The following is a 19132-nucleotide window of genomic DNA, read 5'->3' on the forward strand; positions in this document are numbered from 1 at the left end:
GAATAGTAGGGATGGGTCGATTCGATTCTCCGATTCCTCGATACCACCGATTATTAAAAAATTTGGGTACTCAGTATCGGGTACTAAAAAAGGGCAAGGTAGGTTAGGAATCGGTTAAGTTAAGAAAATACAGTAGTAATATATTTTCGTCTGAACTTTACTTACTTATTTTAATATACATATATTACCTGCCGTTTGCGCATAAAATTCTAAATAATGCTCATTATTATTTAATATTAATTTTATACGAATAAAAATAAATAAATACAATGTTACCGGGCATGTTTAACCTCTAATTAAAACTCCACGATCGAAGAACATTATTCCTCACGCATGTATTAGACGTAAATAAATTGTAAAAAGACTTATTAATTTTATTTGCAGTTAAGAAAAGTCCATTGTTTTTTGTGAAGAAAGTGACGGTTATGAAACTAGATCACATCACATGTCGTCACCATTTTAGTTGTGAGCCATTCAAGGATGATGGCCTCCACAAAATCTCTGGTGGCCATAAAATATAAAGTCAAGTCGAAACGTATCGATTCGTTGCGTACGGGACAAATTGTATAATGAAAGCAACAATCGATTTTAAAACATTCTTTAGCCATACCGCCAACAGAGGCTCGTGTTTATTTCTTGCAAAGGAAAACCGTAATAATTACTAGAAAAACACTTTAAAATAGTTTTAGCAAAACAATATTTGTGCCAAATAAAGAGCATAAATGCGAAACAATTCACAGTAATCTCAATAGCACGACGGTTAATTACGGCGTAATTCACCGTCGTGCTATTGAGGTTACTGTGAATTGTTGCGCATTTATGCTATTTATTTGGCACAAATATTGTTTTGCTAAAACTATTTTCAAGTGTTTTGCTAGTTTGTTAGTAGAAAAATGTTCGCCGACTGTTGTTTCAAATTACGATGCGAATGGTCTGATATTGTATCAACATGTCTAAAGTTTGGGAACATTTTCGCATCAATAGTGAAAATGACAAATATGCAATTTGTAATTATGGTAGTGCGCAAATTTCAGGGAGCGGTACGTACAAATCTACAACCAATTTAATGAAGCATTTGAAATCCCGGCACACATTACTACCAGAAAAAATAGTCTTTGAAGAAAAACAAACTTTTGTTTACAGCACTGTCACCAACTAAGTCAAAAGGTACCACAGAAAAAAGTAGTGCTACCTTTGAACCCATTTTGAACAAAGATGTTATGTTATCGGCGTTATCGCCTGTTAAAGAACCCTGTCTAAATGTTGAACTTCTTTGTGCACAGCCTAGTACTTACTAGCAAACAAACTTTATGTGAAGATGCTTCTTCACTGGTAATTGAAGAAAAAAACCTCAACATTTAATCCTAAGTTTATAATTATCCTTTATACATGTCATTATCATTATGTAATGCATTCAATTCTTAAGTAGTTTTAATTATGTGACCAGAATTACCAGGAATCGAAAACTGGAATGACTCGGAATCGAGAATCGAAATTTAGGAATCGGTACCGGTATCGGAATCGATAAAAATGTGTACTCAACCCATCCCTAGTGAATAGTGAATTTTTTTGCAGTACTTTCAACTTAACTGTTTATTTTCAGACCATTTAAGTTTTGATTAAAACTTGGTAATTTCTTTGTAGTTAGTTTTATGTCCATATTTTGATTTGAAAATGAAATGCTTTTGGGATACTTTTTCGTTTGTGCCTGATATTTTTTAAGAGTTACATTTTTGACTTGCCAACTAGGTTATCCCTGTGTTCCTGTTGACAGGCTCCCTCGCGGACAGCGTCTGCACGACCTACGAGAACCCTCCCGGGGCCTCAGTGGGCGACAGCAGCTCGCCGGCTCCTCGGATGGCGGATGGTGATGGTTCGGCAAAGGCGCCCAATGGATCGGAGAGCCCGGACGACACCCTGAAGCATGGCGAGGGGAAGCGGGGGCCTCCCAGGAGTGTGCCCGAGGTGGGCGTGACGTACACGTCTGTGCTCGAAGGTGAAGCTCTAGCTCAATCTCAAGTGCTGTGCTAACTAAGAATTTTTGGTTTTATTCTAATTGGATCACTAGTATCAAAATATTTTTAAAAACATATTTCAAGTTTGTATATTAAGATTGGGGTTAATTATTCTATCAATTTTCATTTGATAGTTTAAAATACTAAAGACATATTTTTAGAAATACATATTTGTGTTGGGATGGTTACCAAACAGGTGAAAACAAAATGCAGAGGTACATGGCACAAAGGTTATGTTTCTCTTATAATAGGTACCTGAGAAAATTGTGATTGCAATAAACTTGAAAAATACCATGAATTGTGATGTTTAAAAATTAAAACACATTTTTCTAATTTTTTTTCTGTCTTGTTCGTGAATTTCTACACAATTAAAAATGTTATGTTTTAAAATGTGCTAATATTTTGTACCTTTTTTCACCCTACACCAAGAACATGCTGGCTGAGGACTGGATAAGCATAGTTGAAAAACTTCATGCTCTGCATATAAATTGCATTACATATGCATGTATTGACCGCTTTTGTTATTTTTACTACTGTTGAATGTCGTCTCAGGTGACTGATGACACAGGATAACACTTCGGAATTTCCGGGCAGGGAAAGAGAGAGCTCTTTGTTACTGCTATGAAGACAGCCACCTCTTCTGTTTCATTCGCCTATACATGCCACCCCCGTCTATCACTCCTTACTACTGTTTATAAGTTTGCTTTCCAAACGACGACGTCTTTTATACTACCTGTTTGCGGTTTTGACATTGGCCGTGTAAATAATGCTGTTATTAATATTTTAGGTCTTAAATGTTAATTGCTCCACATGAAAAATGCCCAAAAAATGAGGTCAATGCAAGACAAACTTGAAGAGTTTGAAAGTGACAATTTTTATGCATCCGAGCCATTACACTAATGTGTAAATACTGCAACTGCCGAGTTACATTTAAAAGGAAAAATTTACCTAATTGCAGAGCATGTAAAAAGTGACAAGCATGTTAAAGCCAAGCAAAAACACACTAGTGGAAATGATGTTGGACAATGAACCGTTTGCACCAGTATTAAGGACTTTAAATAGGTGTTTCAACCAAAAGGACGTCATTCTTAACAAGTCAGAAGATATTATGCCACTAATAAAACTATTCTCGAACTCCATCATTTTGAGAACACCTAACTTTTCAACAGTTACGAAGCCCTTTAAGAAGATGTGCAAGAGATTCGAAATACAGAAAAACACATAGATACATATGTTGAAATTGCTGACTTCTCTTAGTATAAATTGCAATCAGTTCGCACTGGCAGTCCTGCATGCTGTACAAACAATGTTAACAGTGAATGATTACTTAGTCACAATTTAGTCGTCACAGACATAAGGCAGAACCTGAAAGAAAGCAATGTTGAAGTATTCACTATGCTGTCTTTTGATGACTAAATTCAACACCTACAGTTTTAATTTTTATGCACCTTTAGTTTTAAAAGTAGTAAGATAAAACAATTAAGAAATAGAATGTCTGTGAAATTAGTTATTATCATTAGGTTATGTATTAATTTTTTTAATTAAATGACATCAATTGAAAGTGGACACAAAACTAAAATAACCTTGCTCTTTGTTGAGAATGTTGTGAAAAATAATACGTAGTGCTTTTAAGAAAAAATAATTTTTTTTTTCAGGTCTCTACTCATAACAAATTATTTATTGCTGAAACTACAAAATGAATAATATATACATATATAAAAAAATTAATCTCAATGTAATGTAGTCGTTACACTACACACACAATCTTTTAGCTCTTATCTTCCTATATAAAACATTAGAATATGCAATGAGCCTTGATATCCATACTCTTCCAATTACAACAAAAATCACCATTACTATTCACAGTCCGTTTTCAATATTGTTCACTGGCATAGAGCGTTCCTAAACGTGTTCCTAACTAAGCAGCCATAACAAATACCACCAAGAATAATTGGTTGACAAACTAGGTAGTTTATCTATTTAGGACTAGCCCCTTCACTTGGTAAGGTAAAACATTCTACAAAATTACTGTTTATGTTCTCAACTGACTACATCTGCTAGACAACCTTCAGTTATTATTTCTACTCCTGATCCCTCGGATTACACGGGCCCTGTGCACCCACAAGGGGTGACTCGCTGGCGTCAGTCACTGCTCCTGGCCGCCTCAAAAGCTGACATTTCCTGGACCTGCAACTCGCCGTCTGCCGGCGAATCACTGATCGGCTGCCTTCCGGCCTTGAATGCAAGTATCCACTCGCGATGCTCGCTCGCTCGCTCGCTCCCTGGGTACAGTCGCTTCCACTGTTGGTGGACGAGTCTCAAACCAGTCACACCTTGCTTATCGTTACTCATTCATTCAACCACAGCCACTGCTCTGAACTGGTTCTCGTCCATCTTGCGAGTACACATACAGTCACCCCCTGGTGTGTTTGTCATGTATATCGCTGCTTCCTTTGCAGGCGTTACGTGGGCACTCAGTCCCAATGTCGATTTCTTCTTTACTGCCGTACTGACTCAGGCGAAGTGTAAGAGTGCTGCTTGCTCTCCGAGTAGTCTAATCTGGTGCTTTTCTTCTTCCTTGTTATGTCCGGTGGTTCTGTCTTTGGTGACGAGTGTTGCGAATACTGGGTTCGAGTGACTGCTACCTCTCGTGTACTGCCTGCAAGGTCTCTCACATATCCTATATTTATACCTCCCTGAGCTCGTGATGTCACAGGCTGAATTAACTGCTGTGCAGTAGGTGTCTGCCAATTGGTCCGCCACCCAAGATACATTGTGCTGATGTTACACTAGGCGAGTCACAGCACTTATCACCAGTTTTCATGTTTATAATGCTGTGATAATAGTGAAGGAACATAGCTGGCATACACCCCATTACACGTGTACATGGTAGTATTTCACTTTTGCAATTATAAATACCAGAACACAACTATAAAAGCAGAATGAGTTAAAATAATTTTGGATTTTTTTTGTAGTGTTTCAAACTGCTTAGTGTATGCTTGGCTTGATTTCAAATCATTAAAAAATTTCCATATTACAGATTGGGCCCATTAATGTATTGGAACTGGTGCACAATCAATCATATTGTACAACATTGACTCATAACCTCATCTTTTTATCACTACAATTCTTTTATCCAATTCATTGAAAATGCATTCATATTTATTTTAAAATTCATTCACAATGCATTAAAATTTACTCAGTTAATTCAGATTGATTCAGTTCATTCTATTTGTTTATCTTCATAAAATCATATAACTATTTGCTGGATGGAAATACTGTATTTGTGCCACACATGAGCACTAGGACTACACGGTCGCCATCTTGATTACACTCCTTGTCAACTGTTTTCTTCAGTCCACAATAATATTCAAAGTACCATTGCTGCAAGTCTTAGTAGGAGGATCATCTATGACTTGTGCATGAACAGGTTTTAATTAAATTAAATCCATTTAATTTTATTTCAATTAAGTTTATTTAATTCAGTCAATTCTTGTCATTATGTCTCTCTACCATACTAAACATTTTTTTTTCTGTATTATGTCACAATATTTAGCTGTGGTCGTCGAAAAATTATCGACTTATTTTGAAAAGAGATTACTTGCCTGTATTTTAAGATTGCCAGAAATTATGCGGATAAAATTTTTTTCTTCATTGTGACGGTGAACGGGTCGGATGGTGGACAGACTTGATGCAGAGCGTGACCTCCCGCATCCCAGCGGGACCTGGCGAGACGACAGCGAGGAGCGCGGCGAGCGAGGGTATCCGCTACTCGTACGACGACTTCAGCGACGTGGACCACCGGGTAAAGCTGCACCTCTACGTGCATGTGTTCGGGGACCGCGAGCAGCTGCTTCTCCTGCTGAAGGTAGCCCTGCGACAGCTGGTAGTCCTGATCAGTGTGCTTGTGGACATAAGCGTGCAGTTACTGAACTTTGGAAAGTCCGTTCTTTAATTGGTTTATGCAATGGGGAATTTTGATTGAATATACAGTGAAAGTCCGTTGTAGCGAATACGGTCTATAACGTAAAGTCCGCTATAACGATAATTGCCATCGGCACCGTCAGTTTTGCATATGCTGCGTAGGATAAAAATTTCGGAAATAACGAATGCAGCGTGGGCTCATTTTCGCTATAGCGATAGATTACACACCTGTAATTTTGCTCTAAAATAATGCGAAAACATCTACAATTTCCTTAATAAATGAGAAACAGCTTCGCACAATTCCACGCGTCCCGCAAATGAAACAACGCGCATGATGTGGCCGTCTTGGCAACACTGCACAAGGTGGGGCCCCACAGCGAGCATAGCTTGCCTCGCGGCGACGAAAGCAAGTGTCGTTAACCCACTGCGACAGGGCCCCGCTGCGAGCATTACTTATTTAGAATCACGCTTGCCACGGCTGATGATAATGTTGACGTGTGCGGGGAGTTGACAAACATGGAACTTGTCGAGCTCGTCTCTTCTAATCAAAACGAAGCGGCGTCTGAAGATGATGACGATAATGATGACGAACCAAGTAACGTATCTGTTCTGTCGAAAACGTCAATGATGGAGGCACTTGACACAATCAGTCGTTTTTATCAGCTTACAAATGCTTCGAGGAAAGATTTGATGAACTTCCAAGAGGTCCAGTCGTTTATTTTGTCCGAAAGTCTAGTGAAATCAAGGCAAAGGAAAATTGATTCATTTCTAAAAAGTGATTTTTAATTTTGTGTTATTTTCCAAGGGTCTGTACAAGTGATTATTTTTGTGTTACTGACCAATTGTCAGAAAAATTATTTTATTTAATTTGTATGGTTGTCCAACGTAATTAGAGATTTTTTTAATTTTTTTTTTTGTGTTTGACATTTTTCATAGGTGTCAACGTGAGTAATAATGTGACAAATTTTAAAATAAATTTCACTACATCTTTTAGTTTACATATTGTTAGAAAGTATTCAAAACTCCGCAAATATGCACACGATATCATCAGCTTAGCGCACGTCTCCAGCAAACCAGCTGCGGTCAAAGCGACAGGAAGCAGCCTGCATGACCTTGCGTGACCCCGCCCGCCCGTCTCCATGTAAACAAACAGCTGTGCGCTTAGCCACGATGTGCGTGACGGCCTAATCACGGCCACGCAGTCTCATATTTCGCAGTCGGCAAGTGCTGATATAGCTTAAAAATGTTATTTTAGTAAGTTTTATGTATATTTCCTTTACTTTTGTTGTGAATTTTCATAGTAAAAACAAGCGAGAAAATAATATATTTTAAAAATGCTACAAAAATAAGATTTTTTTTTTAAAAATTTTGGCTATAACGAAAATTCACTATAACATAAACTTTTGGCGCCGTTATAAATTTACGTTATAACTGACTTTTACTGTAATTTTTCGGGCATACGCCATTGCAGTTTTACATTGTTTTCCATGGAAAAAAAATATTCAAGAATACAAATTAAGAAATAAAAATGAAAATGTAAACCCAATGATGTACACGTGTACATCTCTGTGGGTTTATATTTTCATTTTTATTTCTTAATTTATATTCTTGAATTTTTTTTCCATGGAAAACAATGCAAAACTGCAATGGCGTATGTTCAAGAAATTGTATTAAACTCTGAGATAGACCTTGGATTCTTTATGTTTGGGAAAATTAGTGAAGGGTCAAATCCCAAAATCCTTTAACCCAAATCAAATTTGAGTCACAAAGAGTACCTAGAATTTTCCCTTGGAATTTGAATCTAGGTCTCAATTATTGAAACTAAAATAATTTACAAGAAAAAATATATATATATATATATTAATGATCATGTTAAAACATTCCATTCTTTTAGTGTTCGTGGTGAACTAAATTTCCTGAATCAATTTGTACCAAAATGTTTATTACATAATTCTATGTATAAAGCTCAATATCTTGTGGTACATTAATATATAATATGATAAATGAAAAAAAAAAAACACAAAAAGACCTAGCAAACTTCAGATTTGTGTTGAATTTTTTAATCTGTACATTTTCTACAATTTTGTTTCTTTGAATCATTTTTCTTAACTGCCGACTCTTTAAAATACTGTAGATTCCAAGGCATAGAAGGATTGCTGAAATCACGTTATATTTTCCCAGTGATAAATTGAGTTTGTACAGATGTTGAATGTGATAGTCATGGTTTAAGTCAAGGGCATCCATGCCCTTTGGCAGGGGGGACCGCCATCCCCCCTTCCCCCCCACCCCCCCAGCTCTCAGGAAAAGGAAAAAATATAGTGTCATCAGTAATTTTTGCTTTCAAGAAAATTATTTAAAAGTCGGTATTACGCAGAAGTGGTTCAACAGTAAAATATATTTTATATAGTGGCACTGGATCTTTGTTATGACTACTTACAAGTTGCCATTCATCTTCCAAAATATTAAAAATACTCCTTGTCCCCAGGCCTTACAAACAATCATTGCCTAGGTACATTATTGTTGACATCCTTTAATGATTGTAAGGAAAAACATATTATTTTCATATTATAATATTGTTGTTGTATATAACATTATTATAATTATATTTTATAATTTTTATTTTGTGAAAAATTAAAAAATAAATACATTCTTAGGTAAATATATAATATTATGGTTTACTGTTAGGAATGATAAAGTGTAAATGAAAGGGTAGTGAATAGCCATTATGGATTAATAAGTATTGTGCCTCTTAATTGAGGCCACTGTTCCTACTATTGTACATTTAAGCTAATATAGACATTTTGAAATCAACTGCTGATCACTATTCCTGCTGACAGGCCGGTTGAAAGTTTTTTTTGTGTCTTTTGTGCTCCTTTTTTTTTTTTTTTTTGCCTTCCTCCAGTTTTTAACTGCGGTCAGGCACAACCCTACGTAAAATTAATGGTTAATGTAAGCAGAATTTACGTCTCTCACGTAAACAGTAGACTTACAGTCTGGAATCACACCTTCCACTTTTGGTAATGCCTTACTAAAAAATGTCAATCAAAGCAGAAGCAAGATTTTAAATTATTATTTTTAATTTTGAGAACATGTATATATGTCTGCTGTGTGTGGGAGTCTGCGGAATGACTTTAAAATACCTTCTTAAAACCTGGAATTTTATATTGACAGGAGAGTGGCCACCTTTATGTTGATATGTATATATATGTGTGTGTATATATATATATATATATATATATATATATATATGTATGTGTGTGTGTGTGTGTGTGTGTATATGTGTATACACACACACACACACACACACACACATATATATATATATATAAAGTACAAATTAGCAAATTAAACGTACTGGGTATTCCTAAAGCATTTACAGAATTGTTTATAATGCATTTGCTCTATATTCTATGATAAGGTTTTATTCATTAATTTTTTTTTCTGTGAATTTCTGTGTACTGATCAATTTTTTTTTTTTTAAATGATGTCAATTGTAAATAACTTTAACTGAAAAAGGGAGACAAATAATTTTAACTCATATCAGGATTACTAAGCACAAGATTTTATGGTTTAATTTCTTGGACAGTTTCGTTATTAAAACAGGAAATTTTGGTGTTATTTTTTTATTTTTATGATTGTCTTTATTCATTTAAAAAAGTGTACTATTCCACAAATATGAAATTAAAATATTTCTTTATACTTATTTTAGCAAAATAATTTCATTTCAATTGACACCTGATGCACTAATACAGTAAAATCATTAGTAATAAGCATGTCTAAAACAGAACTACTCAGAAAAATAAAAATAAATCTGAAAGTTTTGTGTGTTTGAAACATGGGACAGCATTAATGTTAAACTGTCTTACTAAGGTTAGACACGCATGCTCAAATAATATAGTAATAATAATGTTTTTCCAAAACATTTAGGTCATACATTTTAGTACAAAATTCATGCTAAATAAATTAGATTCAATGATTTTACCATAACAAAACATAAAATGTTTGTAAATAGAGTTAAGTTTTGTCAAAAGGCTGATTGATTTCGAGTTTTTAGTTAAATTTTGGTTCTAAATGGTATATTAATTTGAATTAAGGTGTTATACGTTGTATTGACGTGCTTTGCTGTGTTATTTGGAGTTTATCGCAATTCACCATGAAATTTTTCCCCTATCAATTTGTTCCTTCTAATAATACTTTTTAACCAATGAAAATACCTGTGTTATCCAGCCAGGTTTCACTTCACCTGAGGCGATCCAGGTTCTGTATTCATAAGTGATCAAACCCTAAATTTTTTTTCAGTTGGTAAACATGGTTTAAGTTGCAGGGTTGCCTGATTTTGATACTACTGTACATTCCATCCTCAGGCTCGCATGGTGCGGCATCACAGCAATGCTCCGTACATGGGGCTTCTCGTGTTTTCAACTTCGAAGATTTATGTGCTGCAGATAACAGGTCCTGAAAGGTGAGATTTTCAAACATATTGTTTCTTTGAGTGGCCTTATTGATGTCCTTGAACAGTGCCAAAAGATCAGACAGATCGCCCCTGATTGGCAAAACAGCCCAGCCAACCAGAAGAAAGGAAGGCTCTGATTGGCCCACAGCGGCAGCCAATCTGGAAGCACCTTTCCCTCAGGCAAGAGTATATAAAGGCAGGACAACTGGTAAGAACCTCAGTAGGTAACTGCTCCCTGATGATGGCACCTGCAATGTCGACCGAAACGTCGGTGAATTATTCGCCAAGGACACGGCTACAACCCAGAAGCCAAGCTACTTCAGACAATGGCCATGAAAGCCTGCGAACATTCTAATGTGTAGCTTCGCATTTGTTGCAAAGCTTTAAAACATTGGAATCGTAAGGCTTGCTCATGAAAAAACAGATTTTTTTTTGTGTTGTATATGTTTAGCTTGCATAAAGTTGGTTACTTAAAAAAATCAAAAGGTGGCACTCTGTTTGCCTTTATGAATGCTCAATATTAATACTAAGCATGGTTATTTTACAATTTTTATTAAATTATGTTATAGCGTTATAGGTACATAGGGCCAGTACAAAAATTACAAACTATAAACAATTTTTTTTTACCTCAATCCTGTATTTTATTGGATAAGTTAAATACAGCTTTGCAGAGGACAATATTCACATTTCAATTTGACTTTGCGAATTTTTAAAATAATTCTTAAACACTTTATTTTATTTTAAAACACTTCATAAAACTAGTATTAGCACAGGTCTACAAATTTTTTATTTCTCAAAAGAAATAACAATGTTCTGCTTATCCTTCTGCCACTGTTCTGTCCACAGTGTTTGTAAACAAACATTTGGTTGTCAGCGTTTGTAAACAAACATTACGTGATGCTTTCCAAGCATGTGAGTACTATGAATACTTCTTTTGGAACCGTCAAGTTTGAGACACGTTGAATGACGTGGATTTCATGTACTAAACCTGCAGTCTACGTTAGTGGTTTTTGCAGACCTTGAATATATCTCAGTTTCTTATGTATGAGTTTCAAGACCTTGGAAAATTCTTGAGTTTTTAATGTTTGTGAAAATAAACAGTTTAAAATGAAAGAATTTGCATACTTGGCCACTAGTGACTGTTAAGATTATTGTCTTGCAATTGTGATCAGGATTACGTATTACAATGAACCATGTAGTGACATAAATTTGTTTAAAGAATACGTACTTGTTACTGAAGAGTACTGAGCATGAACAAACATTTTCAGAATTGTCTATAGTTAGAGGCAATATCATATAATGAATAACAATAAAACCAAAATGGTATGGAGGCCAGTACACCTAATTAACACTGAAATGCAAGGGTATACACAATATTAAACGAAATTCCCCCGTATTACCTAATTAGTAATCTTTAGTTTTTGCTTTTATTTAAAAAATTTAAACTATGTACTTAGTACAAAAATATATTTACTTTATAGTGTATAGTTATATCTAACAATACTGTTGGAAAAGAAAGGACGGTAAAAAAGTCATTAAAAAACTATAAAAGTAGTTAATTAAATCAAAATAAGCATGTATCAGACACCATACAGATGTGGCTGTAGTCTAGGGTTGCCAACCGTCCCGTATCGTACGGGATTTCCTGTATTCTGTGACTAAAAGAATTATCCCGTGCGTAGGCAGGACGGGACGTGATATTTCCCGTATCTTGTTTAAAGTTCAATTCATACACCTGCATAAAATTGAAAAAGTATTTTCCCGCCTGCGTCGCACCACCTGTTATATGTATTGCGACATTGCGAGGCTCCGTTTACTCCGCAGTTCACTGGCCACCAAATAGTTCATGTTGAAGCCTACAGGTGGCATCACTCATCCGCGCTTAGTCTGTTATGTTTATGTTGATATTGAGTTGAGTTGAAAACGGATAAAGTTATATTTATTATCATATCTTTATGTATTAAATTCATCACTCAAAAATTAGGCCAATACAAAAAAAATTAATATTTCAACCAGGTGCATAATTTATTTTCAGATACAAAAACTGCTAAAATAGCACCAATTTGCATCTAGAAATTCAAATTTTTCCGGGGGAGGGCCCCAGGACCCCCCGCTCTATTAGGTGGGGTTCAGTGTCCCTTATGGTCAGGGTGAAATAGTTGGTAACCCTACTGTAGTCCAACAGTGAAAAATTGTTTTTGCAACATTTTTGATTCATATTTAATTTTGCAATAATTATGACAGTTTAAAAGGTAAAATTAAAGTTTTAACTAGTATGTATATCAGCACCAGAAAGAAATTAAAGCCACACAATCTATCAATATCATAAAATGTTATCTAAGTTTAATTTGGTTTAGTTTTTTTTTTGCACATGATAAATATGAGTTATTTTGTATATGTATTTGACTTTTATCCAGGGTTATGCCCTCATATAGTTAGATGCTATCTTTACAGCCCTCTTGGCTTCTGTTCTGTGAATTACATGTGCGATGACTGATATGTGCGTGACCCCATTTTGAATAACGTGCCACCGTCCCAAGACAAGGGGGAAAAATACAGTGGACTCAATGTCATGCACCCATAAATATTCTTGAATAATCCATTGTAATTTGTTTATTCTTTTTCAAATGGCTATGTTCATTACAAGCAGAAAATTAATCATTTATTGCTTTGTAACTTCACCCGGTGCAATTACATGTGGTGGTTTTCCACTCCTAGAACATTCACTAATTCATTTTCATATGCAAAACTTTTCATATCATCCTTAAAAACTAAACAAAAATTTTATTGTCATTATCAACAAGAAAAAATACATAGAAGTTTTCTTATTTCAACATTAAAACTTTACAAGTAACCCAAAGAGAACTAGGCATTAAAGCGTATAAAATTCTGTATCATTACAATGTATCATTCTCATTATTCAAAAATGGAAGTTTCACTCGTAATTCGAACTCATCAAGCCCCTCCTCATACAAAAGTGTCCATGAGCTAGATTATATTAAACCTCTGTGGAAGCCCCCTACAAACCACCTTCCCCTCCCCCAAAAATAAAAATTGGACTTGAAATAATTTCCGTAGCTAGTATGGATTGTGTATTGTGCTTAGTTGTCTTCTCTGGCATAGTAAGCATAGTATACCTTTTAAGATTCCCCTGCATGTGGTGTACTTCGGGCCCATCGCCTGGTTAATTTAATAACTCAAAAACGGACGTGAACACATCCGAAAGGTAGCAGAGGACAGTTGAAATTCAATATTTTTAACAATTATTTTATCACTTGATAAAGAATTAAATTGCTTCGGGGTTCATGTTATATGATAATAAAGTACGGAATGAAAAATGTGACTCGTGTTCTCGCCTCTAAGTGCAAGACTCTGAACTGGCGTACAGACTTCTAGGCTTACATAGGACAACTATGATACTCGAACGGTAACCATAACATTATGTGGCGGAGATGTGAAGATAAATGTGTAACACAAGTCCCTTAAGATCTTTCAAGTATCTGTACCGGGTGTTTTATGCATAACAATTGTAACAATTACTCTGAAAACACACATTTTAGCCATTCAAACTCCTAAAAATACATTTTAAAAGTGAAATATGGAGACACCTTCAGTGTATTCTTAAATGCATTTTGTTAACAGACACCACTTGTATATGTTGAGCAGTTATCAAATTGTGTGGTTCTTTCTGAAGCTCCGCACACCATGTGTGTGCCCGGGTAGGTGGGCCCTTTAAGGCATAAGTAAAATGGCATGTAAAAGTTATAGCCTGCTTTGCGCCCGTGTGAAGCGCCCAAAAACTGATGGAAGGTGTTGGTTTGTTGGGCTCGTAGTGATGAGCCGCAGGATTGGCTGATGCTGGAGGACTCCTGGCCAGCAAGCGGCCTCAGGGCAGTGTCGCTACTGCCGTCAGAGCAAGGCGTGAGCCTCGAGTTTAGCAACCCAGGCGGAGCCGGCGCTGCGAGCTACTTGGCTGTGCTGCAGTATTGTGCGCATACCACCCAGTTCTACGAATTCCTGTCTGGTATGCCAGCTTTGCTTTGTTTTAATTTTGGACAATGTTTGCATTGGATGATTTTATTTATACTTGTTGTTTGTTATTTGGTAGGTTTTGATTTGGTTGCATTGAACATTTGCTTCAGACCTATAACAATACTCCATTTCAGTTATGTAAAATATTAAAAATATATGTTTAATAAGAATTTAGTTATCTATTTGAGTCTACTGGGACCCAGTCTGTTCTGGCCCAGTTTCACTCATGTAATTTTTTTATTTTCTCTCATTTCAAATTTTTGGGAATAAATTTTATAAAATGAGGCAATATGAGTATGCGTTTCTCAGACGGGGTGCTATTTCATTATATCTTGATGCTAGTCAGGGAAATATCAAAATAATGCTTTTGTAAACGATGAAGATAAAATATCAAAAATACTCATGGTTCATACTGGAGAAATTACAGGAAGAAAGCAAGGCGATCCAGGTTTGATTCCTGGCAGCATCAAACCCAGAGTTTTAATGATTGGAAAACATGGCAGATATTGCAGTAGGTTTTCTTGGGGTACTCTCTTCTCACACATTTATTCTGTAATTGACCTATAACCTATAAGCACCTCATCACTTTTCAGCATCTCTAATGATTTTGATTTCAAGAAGATGTTATGCTCAATTGGTTCCAAATTGTTGTAATAAACGAAAGTCTTGATTCGTGGGTAAATTACTGTATTCACCCGAAAATAATTCAGCCATGTGGTGGGTAGAAATATCAAAATGGTATAATGAAAATATTATAAAGAAATTTAATAAAATGTTATATTACTTCAAACCACTTAATATGATTGTTGTGAGATGGGAAATGGTGTGTGTGTAATGTTTCTAGTCTTCAGATGGTTTTAACGTGAAAACTTTCTTAAAATGGCTTCCACACTAAGGTCCCGCTAGAGTTAGAGATGAAATCCTTTTGTCGTCGCCAAAAATTTTAATATATATTGCCAGAGGCAGCGAGAAAGGATTTAAGCGCTTGAGCTGGTTCGTACCGAATCTTACCGCTTACCTCTTTCCCTATAGCGGCTAAGGTGCTATAAACAATTAACTCACTTAATGAACTCTTATTAATTATTTCTTTAGGTACTTGTCTTGTATGGGTCTCAATAGCAAACATAAAACAGTAATGCAAAATGTAAGTTTTATTTCCATTTTCTATATATTTTATTAATGCTGTTAGCACATATGATATGCATAAGGTTAAAAACAATATTCATAGTTTATAACAGAATAGTTTTAATCTAAATATTTTAAGTAAATGCTTTAACTGAAAGTTAATATTTGAGTAGTTTGCTGAATGACCCAAGTATTCAGCTGAACTAGACCTACTATAACAGCTCAATATGGTCTTTGAGTGAATATCTTCCTGGAGTATTTCACACAATTCCAGAGTAATTTTATTTTGCTTATCTCAGGGAGTAGAAATGAAGATTCTTGGAGTTCAGGACCTCTGAACCTATCCTTCGTTGATTCAGGATATCTGGAAAGAAGCTAAGGAATTTTCTACCACTATTACTTAAGTGAGAAGCTGTAGTCTGTAAAACTGTTTTCCTCCTTTGGGTTAGCTGAAAATTCCTAAAATTGGTTTGGTCTCACGTATGATAACATCAGGAAAGGTCTCAGCTCTGAAGAATTCATGAGACATTTAACATCGGCGATTGCCCTACGTGGTTGTATACAAGGACCATGATAGCTACCTATGTCTGATTAAAATACAATTCAGACGTCCTAGAATTTAACTCTAAATGAAATTGAATAAAAATTGTGGTCATCGCGCATCTCCCTGTCTCCAATGTGGAATCCCTGGACCATTGGGGCCGTCTCACGCACGAGAAATGTCTTGCCACGTCTGAAGCTTAGACTCAACTTTCCATTTCAGTTTCTGATTATTTAAGAAAAATTACTATTCAAGTTAATTTGCTGGCCATGAAACAATCATCCTAAGAGAAACTATGGAAGATTCAGAAATTCATACTTGGTGAGCTTAGTAAAGGTGTAGGTGAATAAAATTAAATGTGAATTGATGCATAGCATAGCTAAACACAGAATATTTAATCAGATAAGAAAGAATATGCAGAGAACTGATAACCAAAGATAAATAGAATCAAAATAGAAACCTCTAGATAAAACATATCTGGCTAAGTCCTAGGTCGCTCAAATACATAAACTCAATACTATGTTAGCATAAATTGACAAGTAAACATAATTAAGATTTATATAAACAAAGATTTATGAAATACTAATAATAAAAAAAAACATAGAAACATGTCCAATGTCGAGGTTCCAAGAAAAATTATTTACTCATATTTTTCTGTCTGTTGTGTTGTAGGAAGAAACTGCACAGAATCACAAAAAATAAATAATTTAAATACTTTTTATTATTTTCTTTCCCAAACCTCTATGAGAAATAAAAATACTTAGTTAATATTTAATGTAATTAGTAGAGACATGCATATTTCGCGATTGCGATAAAACGAATTTTTACGCGAATTTGAGTACATTTTTAAGAATAACGCGAATTTCTCACATTTTGGATAATAACGCGAAATCCTTGAATTTTCGGCGAACAGTCAGAACATTTTCCTCATTCGAACACGGCAATTCAATTTGTAAATACAGTAACAAACGTGAAACAACAAAAAACCAAAGATAACTACCCACACAGTGTATTTTATAACATGAAAAGTTGCTTTTATTTCTAAACATGTAACAATTTAAGCCTAGGCGTGTAAAAGTCCGAGTAATTACAGCAGGAGACAATCTAAAATGTACTAGGGAAAAACGTAAACTCACGAATATAGAAACGTAACGGAAATGTCGGAAATATTACGTGGCTGATCGTAACATTGTAAGTGCTGATACTGTATTTATGTCACAACTTAGCCGAAATACTGGTACGAGACATGAACTTCACAAGATAAAATGAGTGGAATCTTGGTAACTGTTTTATACGTATTATATAATTTCGGAAGTATTATACTGTTGACGCATATTTTTTAAACTAACCATTTATTTGTGGGGATCGTAAATTATTAATTATTGGTATCAAGACATCAAGATGAACGTAAACTTGAACATGTCACGGCAGCGAGTAAGCGGGTGCGTATACCAATAAACTGGTATTAGAACTGGACAAAACTGGTACACGGGAGGTGGAGCTTATATTTTTTTCCGCTAGGCTCGCTTCTATTGGCTGGCTGCTGATGGAAGGTCACGAGTCTGGGCGGAGCATTGAATGAGTTATACTGCGCATGCGCAGCTCAGAGAACAGACGCCGCACTGGGCCGCACTGTAACAACAGATGATCGAGTACAATGACCTTTCTCCGCGCAAGGCGCGCAATTGACGGTAAATTTTCATCAATTTGCGCCCCTTTTTTATTTATTTTTACTGTGTAATGTAGCCCGTTCTGAACGCGGCAGGATGCGACTGTATTTTAATTAACTTTAACGTATTTCTTACTTTTCCCTTTATTTACACTTTCCCGCTTTTTACACTTTTTTACTTTGTCCCCATGAAAAGTGCAAATAAGGGGTTTTGCTGTATTTTGATATTCGGCTCGCCTGGACAGTCGATTATCACGGTGTTTACAGCAGGTTGTTTCTCGAAGCGTTGTTCTCTTATATAGTCTTTAGCGTTGTTTGTCCATTGCGTCCATTTTTATTAACCAAATACCAAATTTAAAATGCAAACACGGTGACGATTCGTAACATTCTGTTGTGCGCAAGTTAAAGTTTAACGGGTCGAATTTTGTTACAGATAGTTTTCAACGTCTGTGAAATAAATTAAAGGTGTACAATTTAAAGGTCGGCTAAAACATTAGGCCTATTAAAATGCCTAAAGTGCCGGTAACTGCAAAACAGCGAGCCTCTGAATTTTCTCAACACGGACTTTATGCTAGTGATTCAACCACACTTTTTTGTCGTCACTGTAATGTCACCGTCTCTTGGGATAGGAAAGACTCATGTGAAAAACATGTAGGCAGTGAAAAACACAAGAAGCGTCTCTCTTCATTGCAAGGCTCATCTAGTGCGTCTGAACGCCAGTCGTCAATATCTTCAGCGTTTCAGACAGCAAAAAATAATGTCCAAAAAGACAAAAAGTTGGAATTTATAAAGGAAACAGCAGAGACCTTTATAAAGGCAAATATACCCCTTGAAAAGCTTGATGATCCTAATATCAGGGCATGGCTGAACAAATACATCGAAGGTGCTGGAGACATGCCACTTGCGAGAACAGTCCGTGAGAAATATGTAGGGGACATAGCCAAATGCAGAATTGAAGATGCCAAAACTGCATTAAAGGACAAAAAAATTGACATACTGTGCGACGAAACAACAGATAAAATGGGTAGGTGTGTATTTGTTGTTTTATTTAGAATTCTGAATCTTCAACAGGATAAACCAGAAATATTTGTTGCAGGAGTTCACTTTCTTGAAGCTGCTAATGCCACAAACTGTGTGAGGGCAATTTTAGATTCACTCAAAATGTACAATGTACAGTATGGTGATGTGCTCTCAGTAGTAACCGATGCTGCTCGTTATATGACCAAGGCTGTTAGTACTCTCGAAGTAATCCTTGGAGACCAGTTAACGCATGTCCAGTGCTGGGCACATAAGTTAAATCTAGTTGGCAATGTCTGGGTGAAAGAGTTGCCTGAGTTGAACAATGCTATGAGCAAAATAAAAAATGTGTTCAA

The 19132-nt window shown here is 35.7% G+C and overlaps 1 protein-coding gene across 3 annotated transcripts in view; it reads left to right on the forward strand.

Moving 5' to 3' along the window:
* Positions 1-19132, forward strand: part of LOC134527690 (serine/threonine-protein kinase 11-interacting protein) — a 101829-nt gene that overhangs the window by 69814 nt on the left and 12883 nt on the right. For 2 of the 3 annotated variants that reach the window (XM_063360594.1, XM_063360596.1), the window contains 4 exons: positions 1775-1996; positions 5702-5883; positions 10304-10401; positions 14226-14416. In XM_063360594.1, the coding sequence (XP_063216664.1) occupies positions 1775-1996; positions 5702-5883; positions 10304-10401; positions 14226-14416 (693 nt within the window). The remainder of the gene's footprint in view (positions 1-1774; positions 1997-5701; positions 5884-10303; positions 10402-14225; positions 14417-19132) is intronic. The other variant, XM_063360595.1, reaches the window with a different exon arrangement.

This window comes from Bacillus rossius, chromosome 1, assembly GCF_032445375.1.
Source record: "Bacillus rossius redtenbacheri isolate Brsri chromosome 1, Brsri_v3, whole genome shotgun sequence".
NCBI lineage: Eukaryota > Metazoa > Arthropoda > Insecta > Phasmatodea > Bacillidae > Bacillus > Bacillus rossius.